The following is a 26215-nucleotide window of genomic DNA, read 5'->3' on the forward strand; positions in this document are numbered from 1 at the left end:
CTATGGAGTCTGAACGCAGATTGAAGCACACTATTTTCACTTTTTTTGTGGTTTTTTCTTTCTTGTGGTTTTTCCCTTTTGTTCTGATTCTTCTTTTACACCATGACTAATGTGGAAGTAAGTTTAGCCTGACTGTATATCAGATTGCTTGGCATCTTGGGGAGCGAGGGGGAGAAAAATTTGGAACTCAAAATCTTATAAAAATGAGTATGGAAAACTATCTTCACCTGTAATTGGAAAAAATTAATTGGGGGAAAAAAGAAAAATTCAAAGATAAGATGTAAACATTAACCTTGTGAAACAGCTTAGTCTAAATAATTGGAAACAGTTTGGTATACATTCTTCTTCTTTTGGAGACTCCTCTCTCCACAAGGTTGGCAAGGCAGCCACTGCTCTGGCCTTACCATTCACCATGGCATGGGAGCTTTGGCCTGCGTGTACAGCCCTCCCTTCACCAGGCTGGGGACCCTCTGCACCCAAGAATGGGTTTGCCATCATGTTAGATTTAATACAGGCACTTGATATGCTACAGCTCCAAACTCCTAAACTCAAGCAACTCACTAGCCTTGGCCTCCCCTAGTAGCAAGGATTACAAGTGAGAGCCAGTACATTGTGATTTCTGATATTAAATTTCTGATATTAAAATAATTTGTTATAAAGAATCATCCTGAGTGTTTATAGATAGAAATTTATTTTATGACATACTTTGTAAAATAATTAAAAGAATAATACTTATTTTTGACCTAACACAAAACCAAAGTTCTTAAGTTTAAAATGTTATTTGTTAAGTTCTATAAAAACTGAAAATAACTGAACAGTTGGGCTCTGCTGCAATTTTTTTGCATGGGATCTTCAAGTTGTCAGATTTATATTTCCCCCTCCAAACTCACACGCTTATTTTGATACTTAATATTATTAATACTAATTAATGACATAAGCATTTCTATGCTTGTTTTTGAAAATTAGGAAAAGCAAATTTAATAAACATTATTAAATAATTTCCCACATGCACAAATTTTAAGATAAATGGTTAGAAATATAGATGAACAGTAAATATGTACATGTGTGTGGACTTAGCCATTTGAAACAAAAGAAATTAATTATTCTAGTAGGTTTAATACAGAGAATGTATTTGCACTGATTTCAGGTAACTGATTTTCCATAAAACTTCAAACACCCAATTCCAAGTCTTCTAACTCCTGTAGGAGGGCTTTTTCTTTCTGGATCTTCTCCATCTAGAAAATTTCAAAACATTACATTGAGCTTATTCAAGGGGAAGAAACACAAAAAGAGAAAGCCAATAATTCTTTTTAATCTGTTAACAAGAATTCTAGACATTTAAAGGAACAGTATTTCCACATAACAAATAAGAGAAAAGGTACATATTATATTCTCTTAGTACACTTTCTAAAAAAATTCCAATTTAATCATGCTGTCTGCATACAACATTCTATTAACGCACCCATAAGAAAGAGTCCTCCAGCCTGTCTATCTCGCTTCCTCTTCTGCCCTTTACACAAGAAGAGGCAAGAGCAGGGCTGCATCTACTCAGATATGGCAACTGGGGAGCGAGGGGTAGAGTGGGCTCTTGAATCTTAAGTTCAGTGGAAATGTCGGAAAAATTTATAGAAAGTTGCCATGATTTTCAGTGACAGTCAAGAGGGTGGCAGATTTTTATGTAATTTTTTGCTGTTTTAGAGTGAAAATATTAGCAATACATCAATAGTTTATAATTTATTAAGTGTGGGCACTTCTGGAATTGATGGCTCTGGCATTTTCTCCATGCTTTCCTTAGCAGATGGTCTTTATACATTCCCATATATGTTACATGTATATCATTATACAAATGAATACACATACAGGTATACATGTATCTATACCTATATGGACGTGTGGAGCTAGGGATACATTGATTGCCACCAGCCTGATTCTCGGGGGAAATGTGTACAATGTGTCACTAGGTCCAAACTGGAAGGCTTTCCAGCTCAGCAGAGCCAGCCAGACTTGACATTTCACTAATGGTTTTGCCAGTGTCACCTCTAGATCACAAGGCATCAATTAAAGACTTCAGTGGAAGAGAGTAAAACTTGACTTGTAAAATTATTTGAAGAAAAAAATTTGTTTTAAGAATTTATATGTTATCTTACCTGATAAATTATTTCAGAAAAGTAATCTAAAAAGGAACAATGACCCCAAAGAAGGCAGAAGATATTACCTGATTTTTCTCTAGCTGTTTACCGCTAGCTGCTTGTTCTTTCAATTGTTCAATTGCTTTCAATTTCTGTTAAAATTAAATAATGAGATTAAGGGGGAAAAAAAAGAAAACAGAGTTTTAGAAGACTCAGTCAATACATACAAACTGCTTTTTAAAAAAAGATGTGGGGGGGGCAGCTAGGTGGCACAGTGAGTAGAGCACCGGCCCTGAAGTCAGGAGGACCTGAGTTCAAATCCAGCCTCAGACACCTGACACACTTACTAGCTATGTGACCTTGGGCAAGTCACTTAACTCCAATTGCCCTGCCTTCCCCCCTCCAAAAAAACAAAACAAAAACAAGATGTGAAACATAAGGCCAATTCAATCATCCTCTTTTATTTAAATCAAATACTGTAGCATAAGTATCAAGATGGAGTACCTTTTAAAAAATTTTTGCTATCACTGGTAATGTTAAAAATGTAGCACACTATTCACAAAGTTTAAAAGAAGCTATTCAAATTTGGGGAGGGGGAGCCAATTTTTAAAAACCCAAGCCCCATAAAATTGAATGTCTTTTCCTTGGCTCCAGGTATTACTCTCTATCATACAGTCCCTGGGTACCCTACGGGGCAAAGAATGGCTATGAATGATGGTGCACTAGTGACGGAAGGCAGGGACACATGCAGCCAGCCTGGGCACACAAGTATCACGCATCAAGTGGTGCTGCTCAATTCCATACACTGAGGATAGTAGCATCAACAAAGACAACAGCATCAAATACATGGATACTGATATACATTAAAAAAGAAAATCAGAGCCCATGGACTTCAGACCGATTGAAATCACTGTGCATGGAAGGGTAAAACTCAATGGGAAATCTGCTAGCACCAAAAGGAGAAAAGACCTTCAGAAACACACTTGCGGCACCTTCCTGTCACTTTTAGAAAAAGAATTTAAGTAAATATTAACTAGAAATATTGCCGTCAAAATATTTTTCTTTAGCTATCTTAAAAATATTATCCCAAATCTTAAGAGCCTTAAGATAATGAATTATAATAGCAGGTTTAGGATGTGAAAGGCCACTGTTGTGCTGAGAAAAGTACTAGTAGGAAGTGAAGGCAAAATAAGTGCCCCTTGTTACTATAGCTAAACCCTACTTCTTATCTCCACATGCACCACAGAGAAACTGCCGCATGTATGATGAGCTGCTAGCATCTAGAGAGCGCACAGACCCAGTGACTGAGAAGTGCAACCTCACAGCCCTCTCCTGAGGGTTACGAACATTTCCCACCTATTCAGGCTTCTCGACATCACCAAATTCTCAACTAAAGCAGGCATCAAAGAGCTCCAAGAGAATTTTCCAAATAATAACTGATGGTGGGGTACTAGAGACACAATGAACCTGCTTCGAGGCACAGCATCAACCACTATTAACCTACAAGTGAGACTCTGGGAAAGTTACTGCCCTCCCAGTTCCCATTTTCTTATCCCCAAATGGCAACAGTAATGCTTATGCCATCTCACAGGGTTATCACGCCTCAGATAAGACAGCCTAGGTAAAACTGCTCCAGGTATGAATGCCACATAAACATGCAGGATCATGTAGACATACTTGACCTGAGATGGAATGCTGATCAATCACTGGGGAAGAGACCAGAATCATGGTCTCCTTCTCCTCCAATCTCACAGTGCGCAAACTGCAAGATTCCTACATCTACTTCTCTGACATTTTGTTTGTGGGCAAACTATGTCTTCAGATGATCCTCCCAACTATTCTTTCCAGTCAATTTCTGCTTGTCCTTTCAGTAAGAAGCCTATTACCTTTCTCAGGTTCTTGATTTTTTTGTCTACCTCAGGATCTCCTGATGTTGGCAGAGAGACATTTCGTGGGGTGTTCTGCTGTGGAACTGGGTTAAGAGCCAAGTCTTGACCACTCTCACTTCTTGCTTCCTGTAGGAATTTATTTGTTAAATACAATTCTCCAAGAAAACAGAATCACCATAGCCCAGATGTATAAAATGCAGAAATCAAAATGTAATTTCATCTTTTATACACTGTGAGATATAAATTAAGGGTCTGAACTGGAAGAATGAGTAAAGATAGTAAATTATCAGCAGGGGTAGATATAAGCTCACATACACATAAATAACATCATAATGAAGTTCTTGGGAAATAATCGCTTTGCTCTAGTGACTGATTCCAATAAAATGGCTCTTTCTGCCACTGTAGTGGTGAAGGATGCACAGTTGGCTGATGTCCTTTTGTGCAAAACTCAACAGTAGAATATGTGTAGCAGTTTGCTGTTTTTCAAGTGAAATCACAAAATGAAAGACACAAAGCCTGTTTTAGAGAAAAAAACTGAAATGAGGCCCAACTTCCTCTGACACAGATGAAGAGAGATGGCAATTTAAGCCTCCAACTGGTTGGTGAAACCAGCTACTACTTTGCTTTTACAGGTATAAAGAAATCGGTAATAGAAACACACTCTGTGATTATTAAAGTTAAGTAAATGTATTGATTCTCAATCTTAAAGTAACCAAGATAAGTAAATTAGCACATATGTAAACATTACTACATTACATACTTTCTTATCTGACAATTACTTGGAGAAAATATATGCTTAAAAAAAAGAAATCCTTTTGGTTGAACTCCTTGGTCAGACTGATAGTGTTTGTAAAACTGCCAATGATTACACAACTGACTCCTTTATCTCGGCAGCTGGCAGCCGCTGTGTTTTGTGATCTGTGGCTGGTAAACTCATCTGGCCAGCTAATGAGACCAAGGTCATGTAGCCAAGCAGGCTCCTGGGCCAGAGTTAACCTTGTTGTGCTTTGTGACTACAAATAGCACTAACTTCAGGTAGCCATCTCATAAGTGTGTGCCCAAAGGTGCATCACTGAAGAACATGTGACTGACTCCAAACGGCTCATCACCAAGAGGCTTCTTGAGTACAGAAGTAAGTTAGTCTGGACAATCTGTACCCTTGCAACAATAAGATAATGTGATGAATCAGAGTCAATCCTTCACAACTGCAAAGGTGACAACAATCTCTTCATCCGTGTCAGGGCAAGCTGGGCCTTATTTTACAGTTATGTTCTCTAAAATAGTCTTTGATTTTATGGTTTCCCTTGAAGAATATTTTTTGTATCTCCGTAACACAAAAAATCCTATATTTTATGAACATTCTATTATCGGCATTATGTTTTTTTCTCAATTAAAGGCCAAATTCAATGTATGTCATCTCAGGTAAAAGAGCAGTTAAAAGCACACACAATCAAAGTGGCCTGGAGCAGCCACCACAATACCTGTTTTGCAGCTTTCTTTGCCTCGTGTTTTCTTTGATTTTTCAGAGCTGTTTTAGATAACGGCTTGTCACTTCCTGATTGTGGTTTCATATTCTGAGGTGGTTCCTCTTCATGCTACAGAAAACAGACAGCAGCCATTATGAAAAGTGTACCCTACATTGTTAGTCCTAAGGAACAGCCAAGTAGACATATTTCCACACGCAACATTTCATTCTTCATCATATTTACTCTTTTTAGACTACAAAGACCTCTGCAAAAGAGCTCATCTTTGCTGGGTTGCAGAGGCCACCCTAGGCTCTGAGGCGATGCCAGCAAAGCTCTGGCAGGCCTACTGAGCCACAGAAGCTGGGAGGAAGGGCCCAGGAAAGGTTCCAGTGGATCATGCATCATCAGGGCTGGCCATGAAGGGACAGTTTTCTTGGAGAGAGCAACTTTTCAAATTGTATGAGGCATTGTCAGGTTGTCATCTATCTAGATGAATGCAAAGCATACTTAAAATGACAAAATCACAGATCCTTCTGAAACAATAAGTAATAACAAATATTTAAAAACTTTTATCGGTAGTTAAAATAGTCCAAATGTCAGAATGGATTTAATTAGGCATTTCATCCAAGCTAACATATGATATCTCTCAGCTATATGAGAGCTGGCAGAATTCACTTCCTTCTGTGAAACAATGGAGTTTTTCTTAGTAATTCTGCTGACATCTAATTCTTATGAAACCAGACACCAGGAATAACTTCTGAGGAGGCCTTTTCTGGCTGTTGAGGCCTGCAACAAATAATATCCAAAGCACACTTATTTCCTTTGCATAAAAAGTTAACTAATTTACTAGCTCTTTCTTTTTAAAATCTAAGCTTAGAGGATTACCAATAAAAGCTATAAGGCCATATACCGGGAGGCAAAGAGTAAAGCTGAGGTTCACTGGCTAATCTGGATTTAATTCAACAAAATCTATCTGCTGTTGTCTGTATTGCAGAGATATTTACTTTCTTTCATGAAGCTAAAAATTAATTCATATGTTTTAACTGGGGATAACTGGGTAGCCAGGTGGCACAGTAGATAGAGCACCAGGCCTGGAGTTGAGAAGACTCATCTTCCTGGGTTCAAATCTGGCTTCAGACACTTACTGGCTGTGTGACCCTGGGCAAGTCATTTAACCCTGTTTGCCTCATCTGTAAAATGAGCTGGAGAAGGAAATGTCAAATCACTCCAGTATCTTCGCCAAGAAAACCCTAAACAGAGTTCGACAAGACTGAAAAAAGACTGAACAACAATACAAAACTGGGATAAGTGACCACTTCCACTACCAAGCACACATGCCACATTCCTTCACTAACAGCTACATTCCAGTCGAGGCACAGTCTTGAGAGGTCTCTAAAATGATAAGCAATCTAAGTCATAAGTGACTGCAGCAAAATGGCCTACTTTCCCATGATTTCCTGCCACAGAGATGCCTCTCTGTCCTCTGCCTCTTACACGTACAAACACACTCCCTTTTATTCCTATCCTAAGGATATGTCTTAACACCAGAATGGCTAACACAGTTGTTCAACTCTGTTACGATTTAAGCTTCTCTTAACTTATACCACATTCTGCACTACCAACGTTTAGAGAGTGCTTTGAGGGTTTTCAAAGAACTTTCTTCACAATAATCTTGTGAGGCAAGTAGCATAAGCATTCCTATCCTAGATTCAAGCTGAAGGAGTGGTGGCTCTGCCCATGAGCACATGACTGTGCAAGGGGGAGCTGGGTTCAGAACTGCTGCCTCCAGGTCCTCCCACCCACTCTACTCTGCTGCTTCTGCAAAGCCAGCTCTAGTCCAAATAAAACTTATAAAGAAAACGCTGAGTGCTGAAAAATCTGAGAAGGGGCAGAGTGACAGGAGCCAGTAAAAAGCTATTTATAGAAGGTAAAACTTGGGAGGGTTTAATTAACTCTTTCACACCACCAGAGTGTTATCTGGTACTACACTGGGAGTATGCTCTCTTTAAGCATGTGAAAAAAGATTGACTTGATAGCTATAGCTGAGATTTACATGAATATAAAGCAAGAACAGACTTGTACTTATTTCTTTTGTATATTATTTAACAAGGACATTTAACACTGGTAAATATCACGTTCTAAGTACTTGATTATTTGAGAATTTTCTGCATTGTAAAAGATTATGGAATTTCTTTTTTTTTTTTTTTGAGCAGGGAAGGCAGAGCAATTGGGGTTAAGTGACTTGCCCAAGGTCACACAGCCAGTAAGTGTGTCAAGTGTCTGAGGCCGGATTTGAACTCAGGTCCTCCTGACTCCAGGGCCAGTGTTCTACTCACTGAGCCACCTAGCTGCCCTATATGGAATTTCTTTTCACAATGAGCTCTGAGTTATTTAAAATTATTCAACTTCAGAAAATAATTGGCTTAGGTGATCTTAAAGGAATGCACCCATTGTGCACAGCCCTGCACTGTGGCCTGGTGGCAAAGGGAATCAGTGTGCACCTTTGAGCCTGTAGTAGTTCTTCCAAACCTCTTTTTAAGCCACTACATCGCCCCTCCCTCCAAGCCTCCTCTCATGTAAAGTCTCTTCTCATGAGAGCGCCTTCCAAAATGCCAGGCCCACTAAAACGTTAAGGAGGGTTTTCAGTCTCTTTAAATACTTTTACAGGTTACAAAATATGACCCAGGGGAAGAAAAATCTACCAACTTGACTCCATGAGTTCAATCATCATTCATCAAGCATCTTCTACGTACAAGGTGTTGGTGCTGGGTGCTAAGAAAACAAAAAAGGACAGTCCCTCCTCTCCAGAAAATTAGGAGAAACAAGATACATCCACCAAAAAATGGAGTATGCTTCAGAATGGGAGAAGCATAGGACAGACTAACTAGGGAGAGAGCTCTATAAGTTTTACTCTGGAAGGGTCACCAAAGGAGGCTTAAAGCTGATGCCATCTGCTAAATACCTTCTATGTATAAGATGACAAATAAGGATCCAGGCCCCTGTAAGACTTCCTACCTTTCATGACCTCATATGATTCTCCAAGATTCAGGAGGTAGGGCTGTGGGACACCTTTGCTTTTCCCCAAAGGTAAGGGAATGATCACAACAAAGATGGGGTGACCACACAGCAACAAGTAAGATAGAATCTTCTCTTTCTTAAATCCAGCAGAAAGCCCAGAAATAATAATGTTTTAAGTATTACTGCTGTTTACAAGAAGTCCTATAAATCAAACCCTTCCCAGGAAGTTCAGAAGGCCAATTAAGAGACTGAGAAGAGACTCTAGTTATTTGATAATGGGGACAAGGAGGCTCTTCCCAAAGCTGCTTTCTGGGACTTCTCTTCTTAGTTAAGGTATTTCTGCCTCTCATTCCTCAGTAATGCCACTGTTTATTATTGCAGTGGACAACAATATTCCTAAATAGTTAGCCACTGTTATTGAGGCTGGGTGCTAATGGAAATAAAAATATTTAAAACTGAACAGCAAAAGGCTCAGAAAAAAAAAATCATAGAATCTAAAAATTGGAAGGGCTCTAGTCCAAACCATACATGAAAGGAATTGCCATTCAGACATACTTGATGAGTGGTCATCTAAGCACTGCTACCTAGAGAACCCATGACTCTTCTAAGGCAGCTCATCCCAACTGTTAGTAAGCCTAAAGTCGTTTCTTTGCAATTTTCCCACATTATTTCTAGTTTTGCCTTTCGGGGTCAATCGAGTCAAGTCAAGAAGCATTTATGAAGCACACATGGCTCTCAACTTACCAGCTTGGAGCTAGTTATGGGTTTGTTTCTTAAGGCTGGGGGTCTGTATGCCTTTGCCACCTTAGACTCCACCTCTCGCACTTCACTTGGTACTGCTTGGTAAGTTACTGCTTTTGCTGGGAACACTCCATCCAAAAATGGCTGCCAAGACACTTGCCATATTTCTGCATTTGATGGGACATCATACTTGTGTAGAACCGAGCCAGTATAATGCCAAATCTTGTATCCATTACTAACACGTAACCTTGGAGCACAGGTAGCAGTCACAATATGCTCTCCATCTGGGCACCAGGCAAAGTACGTTGAATCTGAAGCCACTGGTTTGGAAATGAGTTTGTAGTTTTTAACATCCCACACTTCCATCTGTCCTCGGAGATTTCCAAACCCAGCAAGTACTAATATATGTCCATGCGGGCTGTAGTAGGCTGCATTCCGAGGACCAGTTCCAAAATCAAACACAGGATCACATTTCAAATTGAAAATTGTAGCTTTGGCTGGCATAAAACCATAAACGGCACAAAACTCGGTGGAACTGGAATTCCATACTACATCATATATGGGACCATTTTTTGCTAGAAGAAGAATATAAAACCCATGTTATTAATAAAAAGAAAACACATTGATAAAAAAAAAAAGAGTAAGTCCAAGAACATGTCACCTGGTAACGCTACTTGACTGTATAGTTTTCAGAGAAAAAAAAGTATCAAACTTCAAGTCTGTGATTGCTGGTGGGTACTAGAGGTCATGCAGTATAGTACCTAGGGAGCGAGGCTGAGAGTCAGAAGATAGGGGCTCCAGTCAGTCCCACCTCTGACACACAATAGACATGGATGGGTCTGCACCAATGAAATCACAGGCCCAGAATACATACATATACACACACACACACACCCCATCACCAATTCCTCTAACAGGGCTAACTGATCTTAATGTGCTTGGAACTCTAGTAATGTAGTCCACAGCAAATGGTATACATAGTTACCTGGCTATTTGTATGGATAATTTGAAATAGGTGGCAGAATGTCAAATTGCTTTGTGGCTAAATTTAAAATACGTACCATCAGATTCTGTTTAAGTTTACAAAGAGAAAAGTATACCATAATAACACAATCTAATTACCTACTATAATGTTTTGAGGATCAAGTGAGAAAATGTAGGTACTTTATAAAACTTCAATCTCTATTATAGTTACTATTATTAAAGAATGAAGGCAGTGCATTTCAAAGGCTGGTTGTCAGTTCAGTCCTTTGCTTATTCAGACCCCCACCTATGCAGAAACTGCCACTAGGCTCTGAAGGGTAAAGTCCACTGGACAGGCAAAGGAACCCCATGGCACAACCCAAATTCTACCCAGATCTCCCCTTCCCAAAGATGCCCACTAAGGTCTCACCACCTGCCCTACAGCTGAACTCTCCCATATGTTATCTCTCCCAATTAGAATGTGAGCTCTGAGAACAGGGAGCGTCTGTTTTTCTTTGGCACAGAACCTGACATATTGCAAATGCTTAAAATGTACTTTTCCATTTTATTCTAGTCTCACTAGTTTAACCTATCTTTATAAGAAACTACAATTAGCAAATCCTTTCCAAAATAATTCTTTTATTTAACAGCAAAATAACAATTACTTACAAGTTCCAGATCCCCCCCCCCAAAAAAGTTTGGGATAGTTTCGTTCCAAATTTCTGATGCTAACATAAACAATGCTTGGAGACTATTTAATTTTACATTGTTAAAATGAAAAGAATATTAAGAGTTCTGTTTATTTCTTCAATACTTTAAGGATCCATGATTTCATGAGTGTGGGTACTCCCTCACTGAAACAGATGGAAACCATCTGTAAACAACTTGGCCGACTGCCTCTGAAACCACGTGAGGCCAAAACCCGTAAGCCACCCTACAGCCAACCTGGGATAAGCAACAATTCCAAGCTTAGCTAGGCTGGCCTTCAAAAAACAGAAGTTTTACTTTGGCAACATAAATATATGCAGTTGCAGACCACTGGAGTCCATCCTAAAATACTGAAAATATTCAATTTCCCATTACTAGGTCAAAATTTAGAATGCTAGCAGACAGTATTCTGCTGATGGGTCATGGATGAAGTACTTACGTAACTGCACAACGGCACTTTCTCCATTGGTTGCAATGTAGTGTAGGGTTTGTTCTCCGTAATAAGAAGCTCCTGTCTTGTCCACATCTGTACTAGCAATTACTAACACAGCAGTGGCTATAAAATTAAGAAGTTTAAATTACTTTAAAAATGCAAACTATACAGAGCAATTAGCAAAACTCTAACTAATGTTAATAGAGACCATACCTGATTTTGCATTAGGAAAGCACAGGTTATTAACAAAAGGAAAGTAACAAATTTGATAAATTAATAATAAACTGCTTGATAAATAAAAAGGGACAGAGCATGTTGATATACCTTTTTTATTCCACAGCATCGTCACCTTATCAGCCTTAAAGAAGCTTTTGTTGGCTAGTGCGGCATGAGGCCCACTAAAACTGGGGTACTGGTATAGCCTCACAAATGATGGGGCTCCCTTGCTGCCAGGAACATAGACAGCCACCTGAGTCAACAAGAGACCAAGCCATTACTTTTAGACTCTAAAACTTACAACAGACAGATCAGTAGGCACTGGAAAGTTGTCCGTTAATAAATAGAGTAAGCACCTTGCATGGTTGGGGTCCTGGTGATAACACAAAATCACTAATTTTTTGTAAATGGAGTTTGTTTGCAATTGTACCTGAAAAATCAAATCAGGATCAGGTTAATGACAAAAGACAAAATGAACTCTTCAAACTCTCACTTTCTAATAAAATAATACTGCCTTAGAAATGTTAATGCTGCTTAAATAAAATCTCTACTTCACTCTTAAAACTAATTCTTTACCAAGAATTGAACATGTAATAAGTACTGACAACTGTAGACTCTTCCGGACTTTAATTTCAAATTGACACAATAATAGCCTGCCCACTATTATGTAAGGTCAAACATTTTGTTTGTGAGGGAACAGAAATAAACTGCCCAGTGTCCATTGCTAATTAAACTGAAATGCAAAGAGAGGCATTTTACCAATACCCAGGCAGAAAGTGAAGGCTGGAGAATGCTTGCCCAGTGTCTACCTTAAGATGGTCAAAGAATTACAATGCTATGCCATTAATTTAAGAGCCTTATTTGTGCATTTGAAATGCCAAACTGTTTCAGAAGCAAAGGGAAGTAGGGACAGAGATATCTAAAAGTAGTAAGAAGGCATGTACAAGATCACACACCTGCCAGTCATTTTTGCTGTGTGTATCATAAAAAGCTAATCCCTATTCTATTTCAGTAGGCCTTAAATTCTGTCATTACATTTCATCAACAGTTCTCAAAAGGTAGTCTTTCAAACTGCTGAACTTAAAATTCTAATTAAAAAAATAATTTATATAAAGATAATGACATGGTGGGATTTATGTTAAGGAGAGCTTTAGCGATACAGTAACAGAAAACAATTTTAGTGTGTTAGGCATTGCTAAATATTTAATCTTTCCATACTGAAGTTGTTGTTTTCAAAGAAGTGAACTTCATTGTTAACATTCCTGGCACAAATGCTTTCATCATCTGCCCAAGATGGACACCTAAATTTAAAAGAAATAATACAAGTCAAAACCAATAAGACTATGAAAATGCAACATTCAAATGTCATCTTTTAATACTCATCAAATGAAAATATACAGACATAATTACAAAAGCCAGTTACTACTGACAGTTACACGGTAGACATTACGGTACTATCAATTCCATCACTGTAAGAGCAAGTATGCTACGGAACAGCTGAATGATTCCCATAATCCAAATTCCCAAAGATTTACCTTCTGGCAACACGTGAATTATTTTGAAAGTCAGTATCACAAGATATCATAATCTTAACATGATTTAAAAAAATATAACATTTGTATATTCCTTTATAAATAATTAAGATTTTTTTTTTTTTTTACCAGTTTTGCATCTTCTTCTGGATGAAAGACTTTAAACATTTTCCAGTTTTCACATCATAAAGTTGCAGATTAGGTACTCCTGATGTGCCATCTTTAGAAGCTGGAATAAAAACACATTTTCAAAATAGTGATCTCATTATGAGCTTCCCTTGACTCATTACCTCAGTCCCAAAATGAACTTATAAAAAGAGATTTACTTTAATTAATACTGTTCAGGTAGATTCAAGAGGTTGATCTAGAGCAATTAAATTTTTCCTCTAATCTCATACTCTGATTTAACCCTAGATTTAACTGCCCACTAATAGTCACTATTAGATCGCCCCCTCTAGGTGTGATAAATATTTCCAAGTCAATGCCTTGTGTTTTCATACTTTGATAGGGATGTTACAAAAATATCTGGTTTAATAAGTTTAACTTATCTCTATATTATGAAAGCTTGACTTTGTAACCATGGAAAAATGAGTTTGCCTTCCCTTGATCATAGTTGGTTTAAAATTTTCCTTTCATCTTCTTCAAAACTTTGATGGATCAGTGACCACACTGGTATGGACACTATTCCCACTGGTACAGATCCCAACACCTCCAATCCTGAGCAATTTTTCAGTCTATGTTCTCCCACAAATCTTGCACACAAATTCCTGTTCCCCATTTCCCTGATGATGTCTTACTGGTCACATGCAATAGCTTACTGCTATATCCAGTACGTGTATCTCCATTACTTTTGGACAACTTTGATTCTTTTAAAACTGTAGTCCTCTGGGCAGCTATGTGGTACAATAAAGAGGGCAGCGGCCTTGGGAGTCCAAAGTCTTGAATTCAAATTCTGCCTCAGACACTTCCTACCTTTCTAGCCCTGGGAAAGTTACTAAATCTCTTCAGTTTGAATTTCCTTGACTGTAAAGTGGAGATAATACAGCACCTCTCTCCCAGGGTGGGAGTCAGGATCATATAAAACAACACAGGTCAACATGCACCCTATGACTCTCTGGCTCAAAGTCACAGAACTTTACTGGGAGAAGACTAGAGTTAAAGAGATGGGTTGTGAGGTCAGGGGGCAGGGTCTGCCTTCCTCAATCAAGGATGATGTTGGAACTTTCCTTTCACCTGCTTCCCCACACATTTGATTTCCTAGTTGTACCTGCTTCAGGACAGTTTTATTCTAATAATAGACTACTGTAATAAAAACTGGCCAACACCACAGCATGTTAAAGAGGAATGGTATTTTTCCATTAGATTTCTATTCTCAGTCCCTAATACTTTATTATTTAGCTAAAACAAAACCATTGCACTCTCACATTGTGCATTAGCATCACTGAACATCTATAAATATGACTGAACACTTCCCCCAGTCTCACTAGGACTCACTTCTACCTGGGCTGAGCCTTCAGGTTTTAGATCTACTGCATTTCCCCTGTACTGTAATACACAAAGTCTTCATTATTCTAAGGTTTTAGATATTTCAATAGCATACAAGCTTCAAGTTTTTTTTTAAGCTTCAAGTTTTTAAAAACACAATTCAACTGATCTTGTTATCAGAATTTTTTTTTTACAAAAGGCCAAATACTCACTTGCGTAAGGTTGCCATATTGCTAGGACACTATTTTTTGGTGAAAATTCAAGGCAAACTGCTTTTGGAAGATCAAAGGAATGCAGCAACTCATTGTCAGCAACATTCACAAGATTTACTCTGGAAGCAAAAGAAATCATTTTAAGAGTCATTACACCCCTTTAGAATAGCCAACATTATAAAAAAAATGATATATTTCACAAGCAGTTAAGTGCAAAAGGTTCATTAAGACAAAAACTAATTTTCATAATTTTGCTAACAATTTATAAGCTAAAAAATGTATACTTAAAATTTCAATTCAAAAAATGTCCATATAACCAGAATTCTGGCTAGGAAGAATACATATATAACTTTTTTGTTTGGCACCAGCAAAGGTGCAGCCTGAAAGAGGTGGTCTGTGGAAACCTAAGCAAAAAATGAGAAGAAGAAATGACACTGAGGGGAGGACAGATGGAAAGAACCACCAGGGAGTCACAGCAGCAAAGCTGACTGGGCATGGCAATCCCCACTGGGGCACAGAACAGTTCATTTGCATTCCTGTTTAAGCATTTATGGTGAGCATTTTGCATATCATTTATTTATGCATAACTTCTGTTTTGGCTCCTGTTCAAAGGAGGGGAAAAAAAAGACAAGAGTATCTCAGTCCTTAGGACAGCTAGGGGGTGCCATAAAGCAATGGGTCTAGAGTCAGGAAGCTCCGATTTCAGACACTCCTGAGCTGTGTGCCCTGGGCAAGTCCCCTAACATTTATAAGTCAATCAGTCAGGCAATAAACATGAATTAAGTACCTACTACATGCCAGGCACTGTGATAAGTGCTGGGGACTTCAAGAGGCCAAAGATAGTTCCTGTCCTCAAGGATTCTGAGGATTGCTTCATAATCTAATGGAGAAGAGAACATGCAAACAAAAACATACAGACAACCTATTTATAGGACAGATAGGAAACAACAGAGAGAAGGCACTGGAATTAGGAGGAGCTGGGGAAAGCTTCCTGTAGGAGTTGGGATTTTAGCTGGGACTTTGAGGAAGTCAGAGAAGTGGGACAGCATTCCAGGCACAGGGGACAAAGAAAATGCCCAGAGCCAAGAGATGTAGAAACTCATTTGTGGAACAGCCAAGAGGCCAGGATCAGGGGATTAAAGATAAAGAGCACACGTTGAAGAGTCAAGTGTAAGAAGACTACAAAAGCAGGAGGGGGCTAGGTTATGACAGGCTTTGAATGCCAAACAGAACGTTCTGTATTTATCCCTGGAGGCCACAGGGAGCCACTGGAGTTTACCGAGTAGGGGTGGTGGTGACACAATCAGACTTATTCTTTAGGAAAATCACTTTAGTGGCTGAATGGAGGATGAACTGGAGTGGGGAGAGACTTGAGGCAGGTAGACCCCCCCCCCCCCCCCGCCCTGCAGCAAACAACTACTGCAGTAATCTAGGTGTTGGGGAGAAGGGCCGGTACCAGAGCAGAGCAGTGTCAGAGCGTCAAGAGATGTTGCAAAGGTAAAATCATCAGGTCTGAGCCACAGCTTGGATATGTGGGGTGAGAGGTAGTAAGGAGTCTAGTACAACTTCTAGGTTGTGAGCCTGGGGGACCGGGAGCATGGCGTTGTCCTTCTCCCAGAATTAGGGAAGGTAGGAGTGGGGAGAGTTCAGGGGGAAGGATAATAAGCTCTGTTTTGGGCCTGTTAAATCTGACATGTCTATAGCATTCCAGTTCAAGATGTCTGGAAGGCAAGTGGAAATGCGGCACTGGAGGTCAGCAGAGATGCTGGGGCAGGATAGGTAAATTTGAGAATCATCAACATAGAGATGATAATGAAATCCATAGGAGCGGATGAGATCACCAAGGGAAGTAGTATAGAGAGGGAAGAGAAGAGGGTCCAGGACAGAACCCCGAGGGATGCCTATGGTTAGAGGGCATGATCTGGAGGATGATCCAGCAAAGGAGACTCAGAGAGTCAGAGAGATAGGAGAACCAGGAGAGAGTAGTATCCTGAAAACCTAGAGAGAAGTGGATGACCAACAGTGTCAAAAGCTGCAGAGATGTGGAGAATGAAGACTGAGAAAAAAATCACTGGACCTGACAACAAAGATCAGGGACAACTTTGGAGAGAGTAGCTTTGATGGAATGATGAAGTCAAAATCCAGACTGTATGGGGTTAAGAAGAGAGAGGACAGAGAGAAAGTGGAAACACCTATGAGAGATGGACTTTTCAAGGAATTTAGCCATGAAGAGCAAAAGAGAAACAGGAGGATAATTAGCATGGATCAAGGGAGGAATTTTTCAGGGTGGGGAAGAAATGGACATAGGGAAGGAGCCAGAAAGATGGAAGAAAAGTGATAGTGGAGATGACAGAAAAATAGAGAGCCACCGCTGTTTCTACTGAAAAGAGAAATGACACAGTGAAATCTGTGTGTGAGGAAAATCGCTGTGGCAGCCATGTGGAAGATGGATCAGTGGGGAGAGAATAACGGTCAGGGAATAATTAGATCATTTCAGTAGTAGTGATGGGAGGTGGCCAAGGGCTGAAATAAGTTACCCATTTCCCAGTGATGAGGATGGATGGCCCCAAGAGAGGCTATGGAGGTAGAAGCTGCACAATTTGTTCCGGAAGCAGTTTCAAACTCTTTCCTCTCCTCTAATGCCCTGATGCCTCTGCACTAGATGCTGCTGCTGCCTAATAGTAGTTAAAGAACAAGGTCACCTCTAAGGTCAAAGAGCCTGGATGCAAACTCTGTCTCTACCACTTAATGTTAACCTGAGTGACCTTGGGGAAGTCTCCTGCTCTCTCTATCTCATTTTCCCCATATTTAAAATGGGTTGGATGAGACAACTTCTGAGATTCTTTCCAGCCCTAAATCTATGACCTTCTTATCCCTTATTTCTTCTATTAACCAGCTAATGAGCCTGAGGCCCTCTCTCCCTCATTTCAAATCTCTTCCCAACTACTTGGCCCAGACCAACAATCTACGAACTTTCTCAGGGCTACCCTCACCCTAAACAATCTTCCCCTGCCACTCTTCCAAGCTACCACCCTACTGGGCTTCTCTTGTTCCCCCTTCTTTCCTGTTCAGCACCTCTAAGACTGCTTGTCCCCCAAGTGTGTCTTTGGCCTTCTTCTCTCTCCACACTTCTTCCCTTGATGATCTCACCTAATCCCCTAGATTCAATATATCAGTTCTATGCACAGGACTCTTCAACGCTGTTATCCAGGTCTGCATCATGGCCTGCTGGACATCTCCACCTAGATGTCCTTCCAGTACCTCAAATTCATTATGTCCAAAATTCAACCTTCCCTTTCAATCCATACCTGCTACAAACCTGTATTTCTGTTAAGGCCACTACTAACATTCTCTGTGACATTCTCAACTCCTTGGCCATCTTTAACCTTTTTTTTTTTCTTAACATCTTTTTCTCTCTCACTGCCACTATAGCTTATCATTTAGTAAGTCAAGCAGATTTTAGCTATCCAGTATCTCTTATAATTAACTGTCCTCTTCATTCAAATGACCATCACTCTAGTTCATGCTTTATTCACCTGGACTATCGAAACTGTCTTATAACTGGGCTCCCTATCTCCTTTCTTCTGTTCATCTGCACACCAATGTCAAAAATAATCTTCCTGCGGCAGAAGTTTGGCTGTGTCACTTGTCTGCTCAAGAACCCTCACTATGTCTTTTTTCCTTCAAGATAAAATATAAACGGGAAAGCAGGGACTTGCTTAAGCTCTCCCCCAGGTCCCTCCAAACACCTGTAAAAAATGGCTCTGAACAAATTCTAGAGCTGCAGAACCCACAAAATAGCAGAGGGAAGCAGGGCTCCAGCCCAGGAAAGCCTGGATGGTCGCTGGGAAGGGTCTATCGCATGGAGCTGGGAGCGGAGTACAGACCAGCATGGACCATGTCAGGACCAACCAGACCGGGAGCCTGGTGGAACAGGCAGTAGGGCCCTGAATCACTGAGCTGTGGCAGTTACTAGACTTCTCAACCCACAAACGCCAAACACAACAGAGAAGGTTAGTGGGAAAACTGCTAGAGTGAAAGGAGTGCGTGGTAGGCCCTAGTCCCAGGGGCATGGAAGTGGTGCAGCTCTGGGTCTGCTTCCAGAGCGCCAGCTGTGGTTGCTTCCTGCCCCAGGCCACCATGTGGGAGGAATCAAGTGGCGGATCAGAGTGGTAGTACAGAGCCTGCTTGGATATGGGTTGCGGTCCAAGTTGGCGGGTTCTTGGGGGAAGAGGAGCGCTGGCGTGGCAGAGTTTGTTGTGTAGAAGTAGCTCTGAAAACACCAGCTCAACCCCTTAAGCTTGGGACAAAGTACCCTCTACTCTACAAGTAGTCATATGCTGACAAAAAGCTCCAGGGTCAAGTTGTTGGCTGAAAACATGAACAGGCAGCAAAAACGGACTCAGATTCAGACTCAGACTCAGACTTTGGAATCTTTCTTTGGTGACGAAAAAGATCAAAACATACAGCCAGAAGAAGTCAACAAAGTCAAAGAGCCTACATCAAAAGCCTCCAAGAAAAATATGAATTGGTCTCAGGCCATGTTAGAGCTCAAAAAGCATTTGGAAAAGCAAGTAAGAGAAGTAAAGGAAAAATTGGGAAGAGAAATGAGAGTGATGCAAGAAAATCACAAAAAATAAGTCAATGACTTGCTAAAGGAGACCCAAAAAATACTGAAGAAAATAACACCTTAAAAAATAGACTACTTCAAATGGCAAAAGAGCTCCAAAAAGCCAATGAGGAGAAGAATGCCTTGAAAGGCAGAATTAGCCAAATGGAAAAGGAGGTCCAAAAGACCACTGAAGAAAATGCCACCTTAAAAATTAGACTGAAGCAAGTGGAAGCTAGTGACTTTATGAGAAATCAAGATATCATGAAACAGAACCAAAGGAATGAAAAAATGGAAGACAATGTGAAATATCTCATTGAAAAAACCACTGACCTAGAAAACAGATCCAGGAGAGAAAATTTAAAAATTACTGGACTACCTGAAAGCCATGATCAAAAAAAGAGCCTAGATATCATCTTTCAAGAAATTACCAAGTAAAACTGCCCTGATATTCTAGAGCCAGAGGGTAAAATAGAAATTGAAAGAATCCACTGATAGCCTCTTGAAAAAGATCCCCCCCCAAAAAAACTCCTAGGAATACTGTCTCCAAATTCCAGAGTTCCCAGGTCAAGGAGAAAATAATGCAAGCAGCTAGAAAGAAACAATTTGAGTATTGTAGAAACACAATCAGGATAACACAAGATCTAGCAGCTTCCACATCAAGGGACTGAAGGGCTTAGAATATGATATTCTGGAGGTCAAAGGAGTTAGGATTAAAACCAAGAATCACCTACCCAGCAAAACTGAGTATAATGCTCCAGGGCAAAATATGGGCATTCAATAAAATAGAAGACTCTCAAGCTTTCTCAATGAAAAGACCAGAGCTGAATAGAATATTTGACTTTCAAACACAAGAATCAAGAGAAGTGTGAAAAGGTAAACAAGAAAGAGAAATTATAAGGGACTTACTAAAGTGGAACTGTTTTGCTTACATTCCTACATGGAAAGATGATGTGTGTAATTCATGAGACCTTTCTCAGCATTAGGGTAGTTGAAGGGAATATACATATATATAGATAGAGGGCACAGGGTGAGTTGAACATGAAGGGATGATATCTAAAAAAAATAAAATAAAATTAAGGGGTGAGAGAGGAATATATTGAGAGAGGGAGAAAGGGAGAGATAGAATGGGGTAAATTATCTCACATAAATGTGGCAAGCAAAAGCAGTTGTGTTGGAAGGGAAGAGGGGGCAGGTGAGGGGGAATGAGTGAATCTTGCTCTCATCAGATTTGACCTGAGGAGGGAATAACATACACACTCAATTGGGTATATTACCCCACAGGAAAGTAGGGGGAAGGGGATAAGAAAGGGGGGACGATAGAAGGGAGGGCAGATAGGGGGAAGAAGTAATCAAAAGCAAACCCTTTTGAAAAGGGACAGGGTCAAGGGAGAAAACTGAATAAAGGGGGACAGGATAGGATGGAGAGAAATATAGTTAGTCTTTCACAACATGAGTATTGTGGAAGTGTTTTACATAATGATACATGTATGACCTATGTTGAATTGCTTGCCTTCTTAGGGAGGGTGGGTGGGGAGGGGAGAGAATTTGGAACTCAAAGTTTTAAAAGAAGATGCTCAAAAAAAGAAGTTGGTTTTGCATGCAACTGGGAAATAAGATATACAGGCAATGGGGATAGAAATCTATCTTGCCCTACAAGAAAATAAGGGGAAAAGGGATGGGGGGAGGGGGAGGGCAGTGACAGAAGGGAGGACTGACTGGGGAATGGGGCAATCAGAATACATGCCATCTTGGAGTGGGGGGGGAGGGTAGAAATGGGGAGAAAATTTGTAACTCAAAATCTTGTGGAAATCAATGCTGAAACTAAAAAATATTAAGTAATAAAGTATGGAATTAAAATAATTAAAAAATAAAAATTAATTTAAAAAAAGATAACATATAAACTCCCCAGACTAGTTCCTATTCAAGGACTTCTAAAATCTGGCTCCAACCAATATGCTTAGCCTTTTTCCAGTTTGCTTCTGTTCATTCACTCTTACGTTTCAACCAGAATCGGTTACCAGTCATTTCCTGACTCTACATTCCACCCATCTCCCACCTCTTGGGTTTTAAGCCATCTTTACACCTAGAATGAACATATATATAGATAGAGGGCACAGCTACTCAGAATTCTTATCCATTCTGTGTTTAGCACAGCCACTTCTCCCCTTGGGAACCTTCTTTGGTTCCCCCAAAATATTATTTTTCCTCTTCAAATGTCCCTAGGGCATTAAGTCTGGACTGGTTTCTTCTGGGTTTGTTATCAGGTTCAGCTCCTCATGACTTGTGTAACCTTGTGTGAACAAGATGAATCTAAAGTACTTTCCAGTTCTAAATGAATGGTCCTATAACCTAATGCAAAATAATTCTCTGAGCATAAGAGGGGTACAGAGGGCTACTGAGGGAAGTGACAGAAGAGAGAGGATCAGAGCAGGAAAGATCATAGGATGGGAGCAGCTGAGTTGGGCTTTAAATGGCAGGAGACAGGGACAAAGACACAGGGAACAAGCTGCCTGTTGGTGAGAGCTAACAGTTCATTGTGGCTGAAGCATAAAGTACATAGAGGAGAAGGAAGCCATTAAAGGAAGCTGAGTAGAGATGTGATCAAGAGAGATGTGATTAGGAGAAACACCTTCAGCCTCACACCACTGTGAAGGTGAGCTGGACAGGGAGAAAGAAAGCAGCAAGGACTGGGAAGAGGCAGTTGGGTGCTTGCAGGAGCCCTGCCCAGTTGGTGCAGCAGTGGGACTGAATGACTAAAGAGGGGGGAGGCAAGTCCTTATAGAATTACAAGGAACAAGGCTAAAAACACTAAGTAAAATGGAACAAAGGAAAGAAAATAGACCTAAATAATAATTTTATGCCAGAATCTTTTTTGAATGTAAAATTAGTTTTAGAGTTGTTTTTTTTTTTTAATATTATCAAATTATCAGCCGCTAGTAAGAGATTCAGACTCCTCGTAGATTTAAGGACAAAAAACATCTCAGAGAAACACATGGCAACCGTATCCTGGAATAAATCCATGTTTCCATACGGCCAAAGTAGCTCCATGTCCATTTTTCTAACCAGAGCTCCAGCATCTATACTCAGAAAGTATCATAGCCTTCATAGCTTTTGCTTTTAACTGTACACCAAGAGGCAGCAGGTATCCAGGCAGCTGGATGGTCCAATGGATAGAGCCCTGCACTTGGAACCAGGAAGACTAGAATTAGAATTCTGCCTGAGATACACACTGGCTGTGTGAGCCTGAGCAAATCACTTTACCTGTATCTCAGTTCCCTCATCTGTAAACTGAGCCTAATAATAGCACGGAGAGCTCACAGGGTGGCTATAAGGAGCAGACTAGATAACATATATAAAGTGCTTTGTGAATCTTAAAGCACTACATAAATCAGCCCAGCACAACCATAGGCCCTCACGGGCACGCCAAGATTTCAGGCAGTCCTCGAAAACTGTAGAGGATGTTTCCCTATACATTTTTCCACAGGCCACCCAAAATCCTTTGGTGTGCTGTGAGCAGCCTGCAGGTCACACATTGTGCAGGCCTGATACAAATGCTAGCTATTATTATTCCTATTATTGTTGTGGTAATAATCATAATAACAATATAATGCCTTTTAATGCAACTCTCTTCTCTAACCTCTATAAATACTGACCCATCAGATATGGCGGGTCAACTTCTTCCACTAATTTCAGAATGTGTGTACACAGCACTCTCTGGGCCTGCCCCCATGTTCTCTGCCTTTAGGAGAGCTACTTTCTACCTGCACTAGTCAAGCAGGCAAGACATGATGGGAAGCAGCCACAACTAGGTAATCTGGGACAGGGGAAGAATACCACTGTCTGTCTGTGACATGCAAGAGAAACTGATGGAAGTGGGGATATTTCTGTTAAAAGGCAAGACAATGATGAAAGTGGAGGCAATAAAGTGTTAAGTATAGCTAAGTTAAAAATGAGTAATAAAGATCTATATCGGGTTCTTTGAAGTGGCAGGCAACATGGTAATATAACTCAGAAAATGAGAAGGACTGATTTTCTTAAAAGGATTAAAGTGAATTTAAGGATAGTATTATTTCTAACAAAAACATTTTTGATGCATATCAGTTTCCTAATATCACATTTTATGTAATAAGATTTCAATACTACCCTCTGACTCACTTAAAATACACCTAGGAAGTGTACCTTTACAAATTACATAACTGACAAAAATCATTACATATTTCAAAATAATTTAATTTCTATCATTAGGCACAAAAATTGAGGCATATAAACAAGAAAAAGGAAATGCTTTAAAAACCAGTGTGTACAGTTTTAAAAATACAAAGCAATGACTTAATTTCAGACAATTTTGTTTTCAATTTCTTTACAGGCAAAAAATTTATCAAATTAACTGCTCTCCCTCCACTATTAACTTTTAGCATTAAGATCTAAACTATTAATTTTTTAAAAGCACAAAAACAAATATAGTGACTATAATAACTTTGGAGACTTAGTAGGAAGTCTTTATGAAAGATGGCTTCTTTTTCCCAATGTGACTACTCCAACTTCTTTACAGTTTACCAATGTCCAAAAAATACATGTTACGTACGTAAGTTACATCTCATATTCACAACAAACAGAAAGGTGAAAACATCAGCTACAACATGCACTTACTTTTCTCCATTACACCAAGCAAACAGGCTTCCATCCTTGCTAAAGGCATAGACTTTGCAATTTTTCCCTGATTCCCTGAAGACAATAACAACACAAAGTTAGTATTTAAAGGTAATAAGGATTTATCCTTTATAATAAACTGACCTTACAAAAGTTAATTCAATAACTAATTAAATCCCCAGACAATTTATTAAACTTTTGGAAAATATTGGATCTCAGGCAGAAATTAAAAGGTCTGCATCTTAAGTACAATTCAAAAATTATAAAACCACAAGATCATTAAATTTACAAATGAGGAATCTGAGAACAAGAAAGGTTAAAAGACTGGCCCCAGCCACCCAGCTAGTATAGATCAGTCAGGGTAAGAGCCCAGCCCCCTACTCTTTCTACATGGTGACTCTCTACAGTCAATGGAGAAATCACAATCCAAATGCAACAAACATGTGTGTGTGTTTTACATGTGTGGGTGTTGTGACTTCCAAAAACAATTTACATTTAGAGACTTTACCTGTCTTCCACGAACACAAAATGAAGACTGACTTCATTTTGTTGTTCATCATCTTAGAACGACTATCCCCAAAGTCCCTATTCTCTACCTCACTTACACACAACTATCTGTGTGTGTAATATATACATGCATATATACACATGCATATATACACATATTTTTAATATGCATACACTCACACATATTTGGACAGTTGTATTCATGGGAGTTGAGAAGATAAATGCAAAAGCACGTGCACACGCGTGTGTGTGTGTGTGTGTGTGTGTGTGTGTGTGTGTGATAGCCTTGTAATGGGTTGGCCTGCCTCAGTCTCCTTCTTCTCCAGTCTATCTTGCTTTCACACACAAAAGCAATTTTCCTAAAGTCAGGTCTAACCAAGTGGCCAACCACAGCTACTCCTCTCCCCCTTTTCTTTGAGATGTAAACTTCCACAGTCAAACTGGATCTCTCCATATCCTACATGCACAGAGTTCTCAGCATGTGGCTCCTTCATTAGAATGTGAGTGCTGTGAGGTCAGGAACCCTGTTCCCGCTCTTTCATTGGAGTATCTTAAGTATTTAATAAATGATTGTGGATTGACTGAGGGCCTTTCTTTCTCTGAAACATACATACCTCTTTACTTACTGAGAAAACAGAACTCCTCTTTTCTATGCAGATGACTCAGAGATCTATTTATCTAGTCATAGGCTCTCTCCAGAGTTTCAGCATCACATCACTAATTAATTACACCACTCATGTCCTTCTGGGCATCTCATACTTAAAACACCTGAAACTAAATCATCTTTCCTCCAAGTCCACCCCTCTTATGACTTTCCCCAGGAGTGCAACTCTGGAGTTATCTCCACCTTTTCACACTCCCCCCAGCCCCGTGTCTATTCCAGTTGCCAAATCTTCCCATTTCTACCTCCCCAACATCTTTTCTATCTGACCCCTTCTCTCTACTCGTAGCTACCACTTTAGCTGAGGCCTTCACCAGCTCTCCTGATTGATCTCCCCTGCCTCTCTAGCACATAATAGGTGTTCAAGTAAGTGCTTGTTGATTAACTAACCGACCTGGTATGATTTCTTCTTAGTGGCTTGATTCTGTCTCCTAGGGATTACTGCTCCCTTCCTAGGTATTTAAAAACTTTCTATTTAACAAACGATTCTAAAATTTTTTCCTGGGATTGATGTAAAACTTGTTATCTGTGGTTTCCAGAGTCAAACTTTTTTCTCCCAACACATTTATATGTAAATGACACTCTGGAATCTCTTCCATGCTCTGTGATTTCTCAAGGATTTCCAAAAACAATGTTACAAGTTTTTTCAATGCTCTGGAATATCATTTATCTGGGCCTGGAGACTCGCTCTCAATTAACTTGGCTGGGCACTCTCTATTTCCTCATCTATCTTGGAATCTAATCCCCTCTTAACCATGTTTGCTTCCTATTTTCCAGTGTGAAGAGTCCCCTGTCTGGTAGAGAGGCCAGAAGACTGACTTTTTATTGACTTTAGGCTTCTCCTCCAAGAAGCAGCTAGGTCTATTCCTTCCTTGTGTTCTTTCTGCTCTAAACACAGCTTTAAAAGCCCTATAATAAAATGTATTGTATTTCATGTTGCTCAATAAATAATACTATTGCATGTCTTCAGGATAATTCATTATTTCCCAAAGG

General features: G+C 39.7%; 1 protein-coding gene across 1 annotated transcript in view; it reads right to left on the reverse strand.

Annotated features, from left to right (window-relative positions):
* Positions 1 to 668: 668 nt before the first annotated feature.
* Positions 669 to 26215, reverse strand: part of EIF2A (eukaryotic translation initiation factor 2A) — a 35673-nt gene continuing 10126 nt past the window's right edge. Inside the window, exons 3-14 of the mRNA XM_036757658.1 lie at positions 24055 to 24129; positions 14793 to 14911; positions 13225 to 13324; positions 12782 to 12864; positions 11920 to 11993; positions 11672 to 11816; positions 11354 to 11470; positions 9247 to 9818; positions 5500 to 5613; positions 4016 to 4144; positions 2216 to 2281; positions 669 to 1235 (exon numbers count right to left, since the gene is read on the reverse strand). Coding sequence (XP_036613553.1) covers positions 1170 to 1235; positions 2216 to 2281; positions 4016 to 4144; positions 5500 to 5613; positions 9247 to 9818; positions 11354 to 11470; positions 11672 to 11816; positions 11920 to 11993; positions 12782 to 12864; positions 13225 to 13324; positions 14793 to 14911; positions 24055 to 24129 — 1660 coding nt within the window. The 3' untranslated portion in view covers positions 669 to 1169. The remainder of the gene's footprint in view (positions 1236 to 2215; positions 2282 to 4015; positions 4145 to 5499; positions 5614 to 9246; positions 9819 to 11353; positions 11471 to 11671; positions 11817 to 11919; positions 11994 to 12781; positions 12865 to 13224; positions 13325 to 14792; positions 14912 to 24054; positions 24130 to 26215) is intronic.

This window comes from Trichosurus vulpecula, chromosome 4 (assembly GCF_011100635.1).
Source record: "Trichosurus vulpecula isolate mTriVul1 chromosome 4, mTriVul1.pri, whole genome shotgun sequence".
Taxonomy (NCBI): domain Eukaryota; kingdom Metazoa; phylum Chordata; class Mammalia; order Diprotodontia; family Phalangeridae; genus Trichosurus; species Trichosurus vulpecula.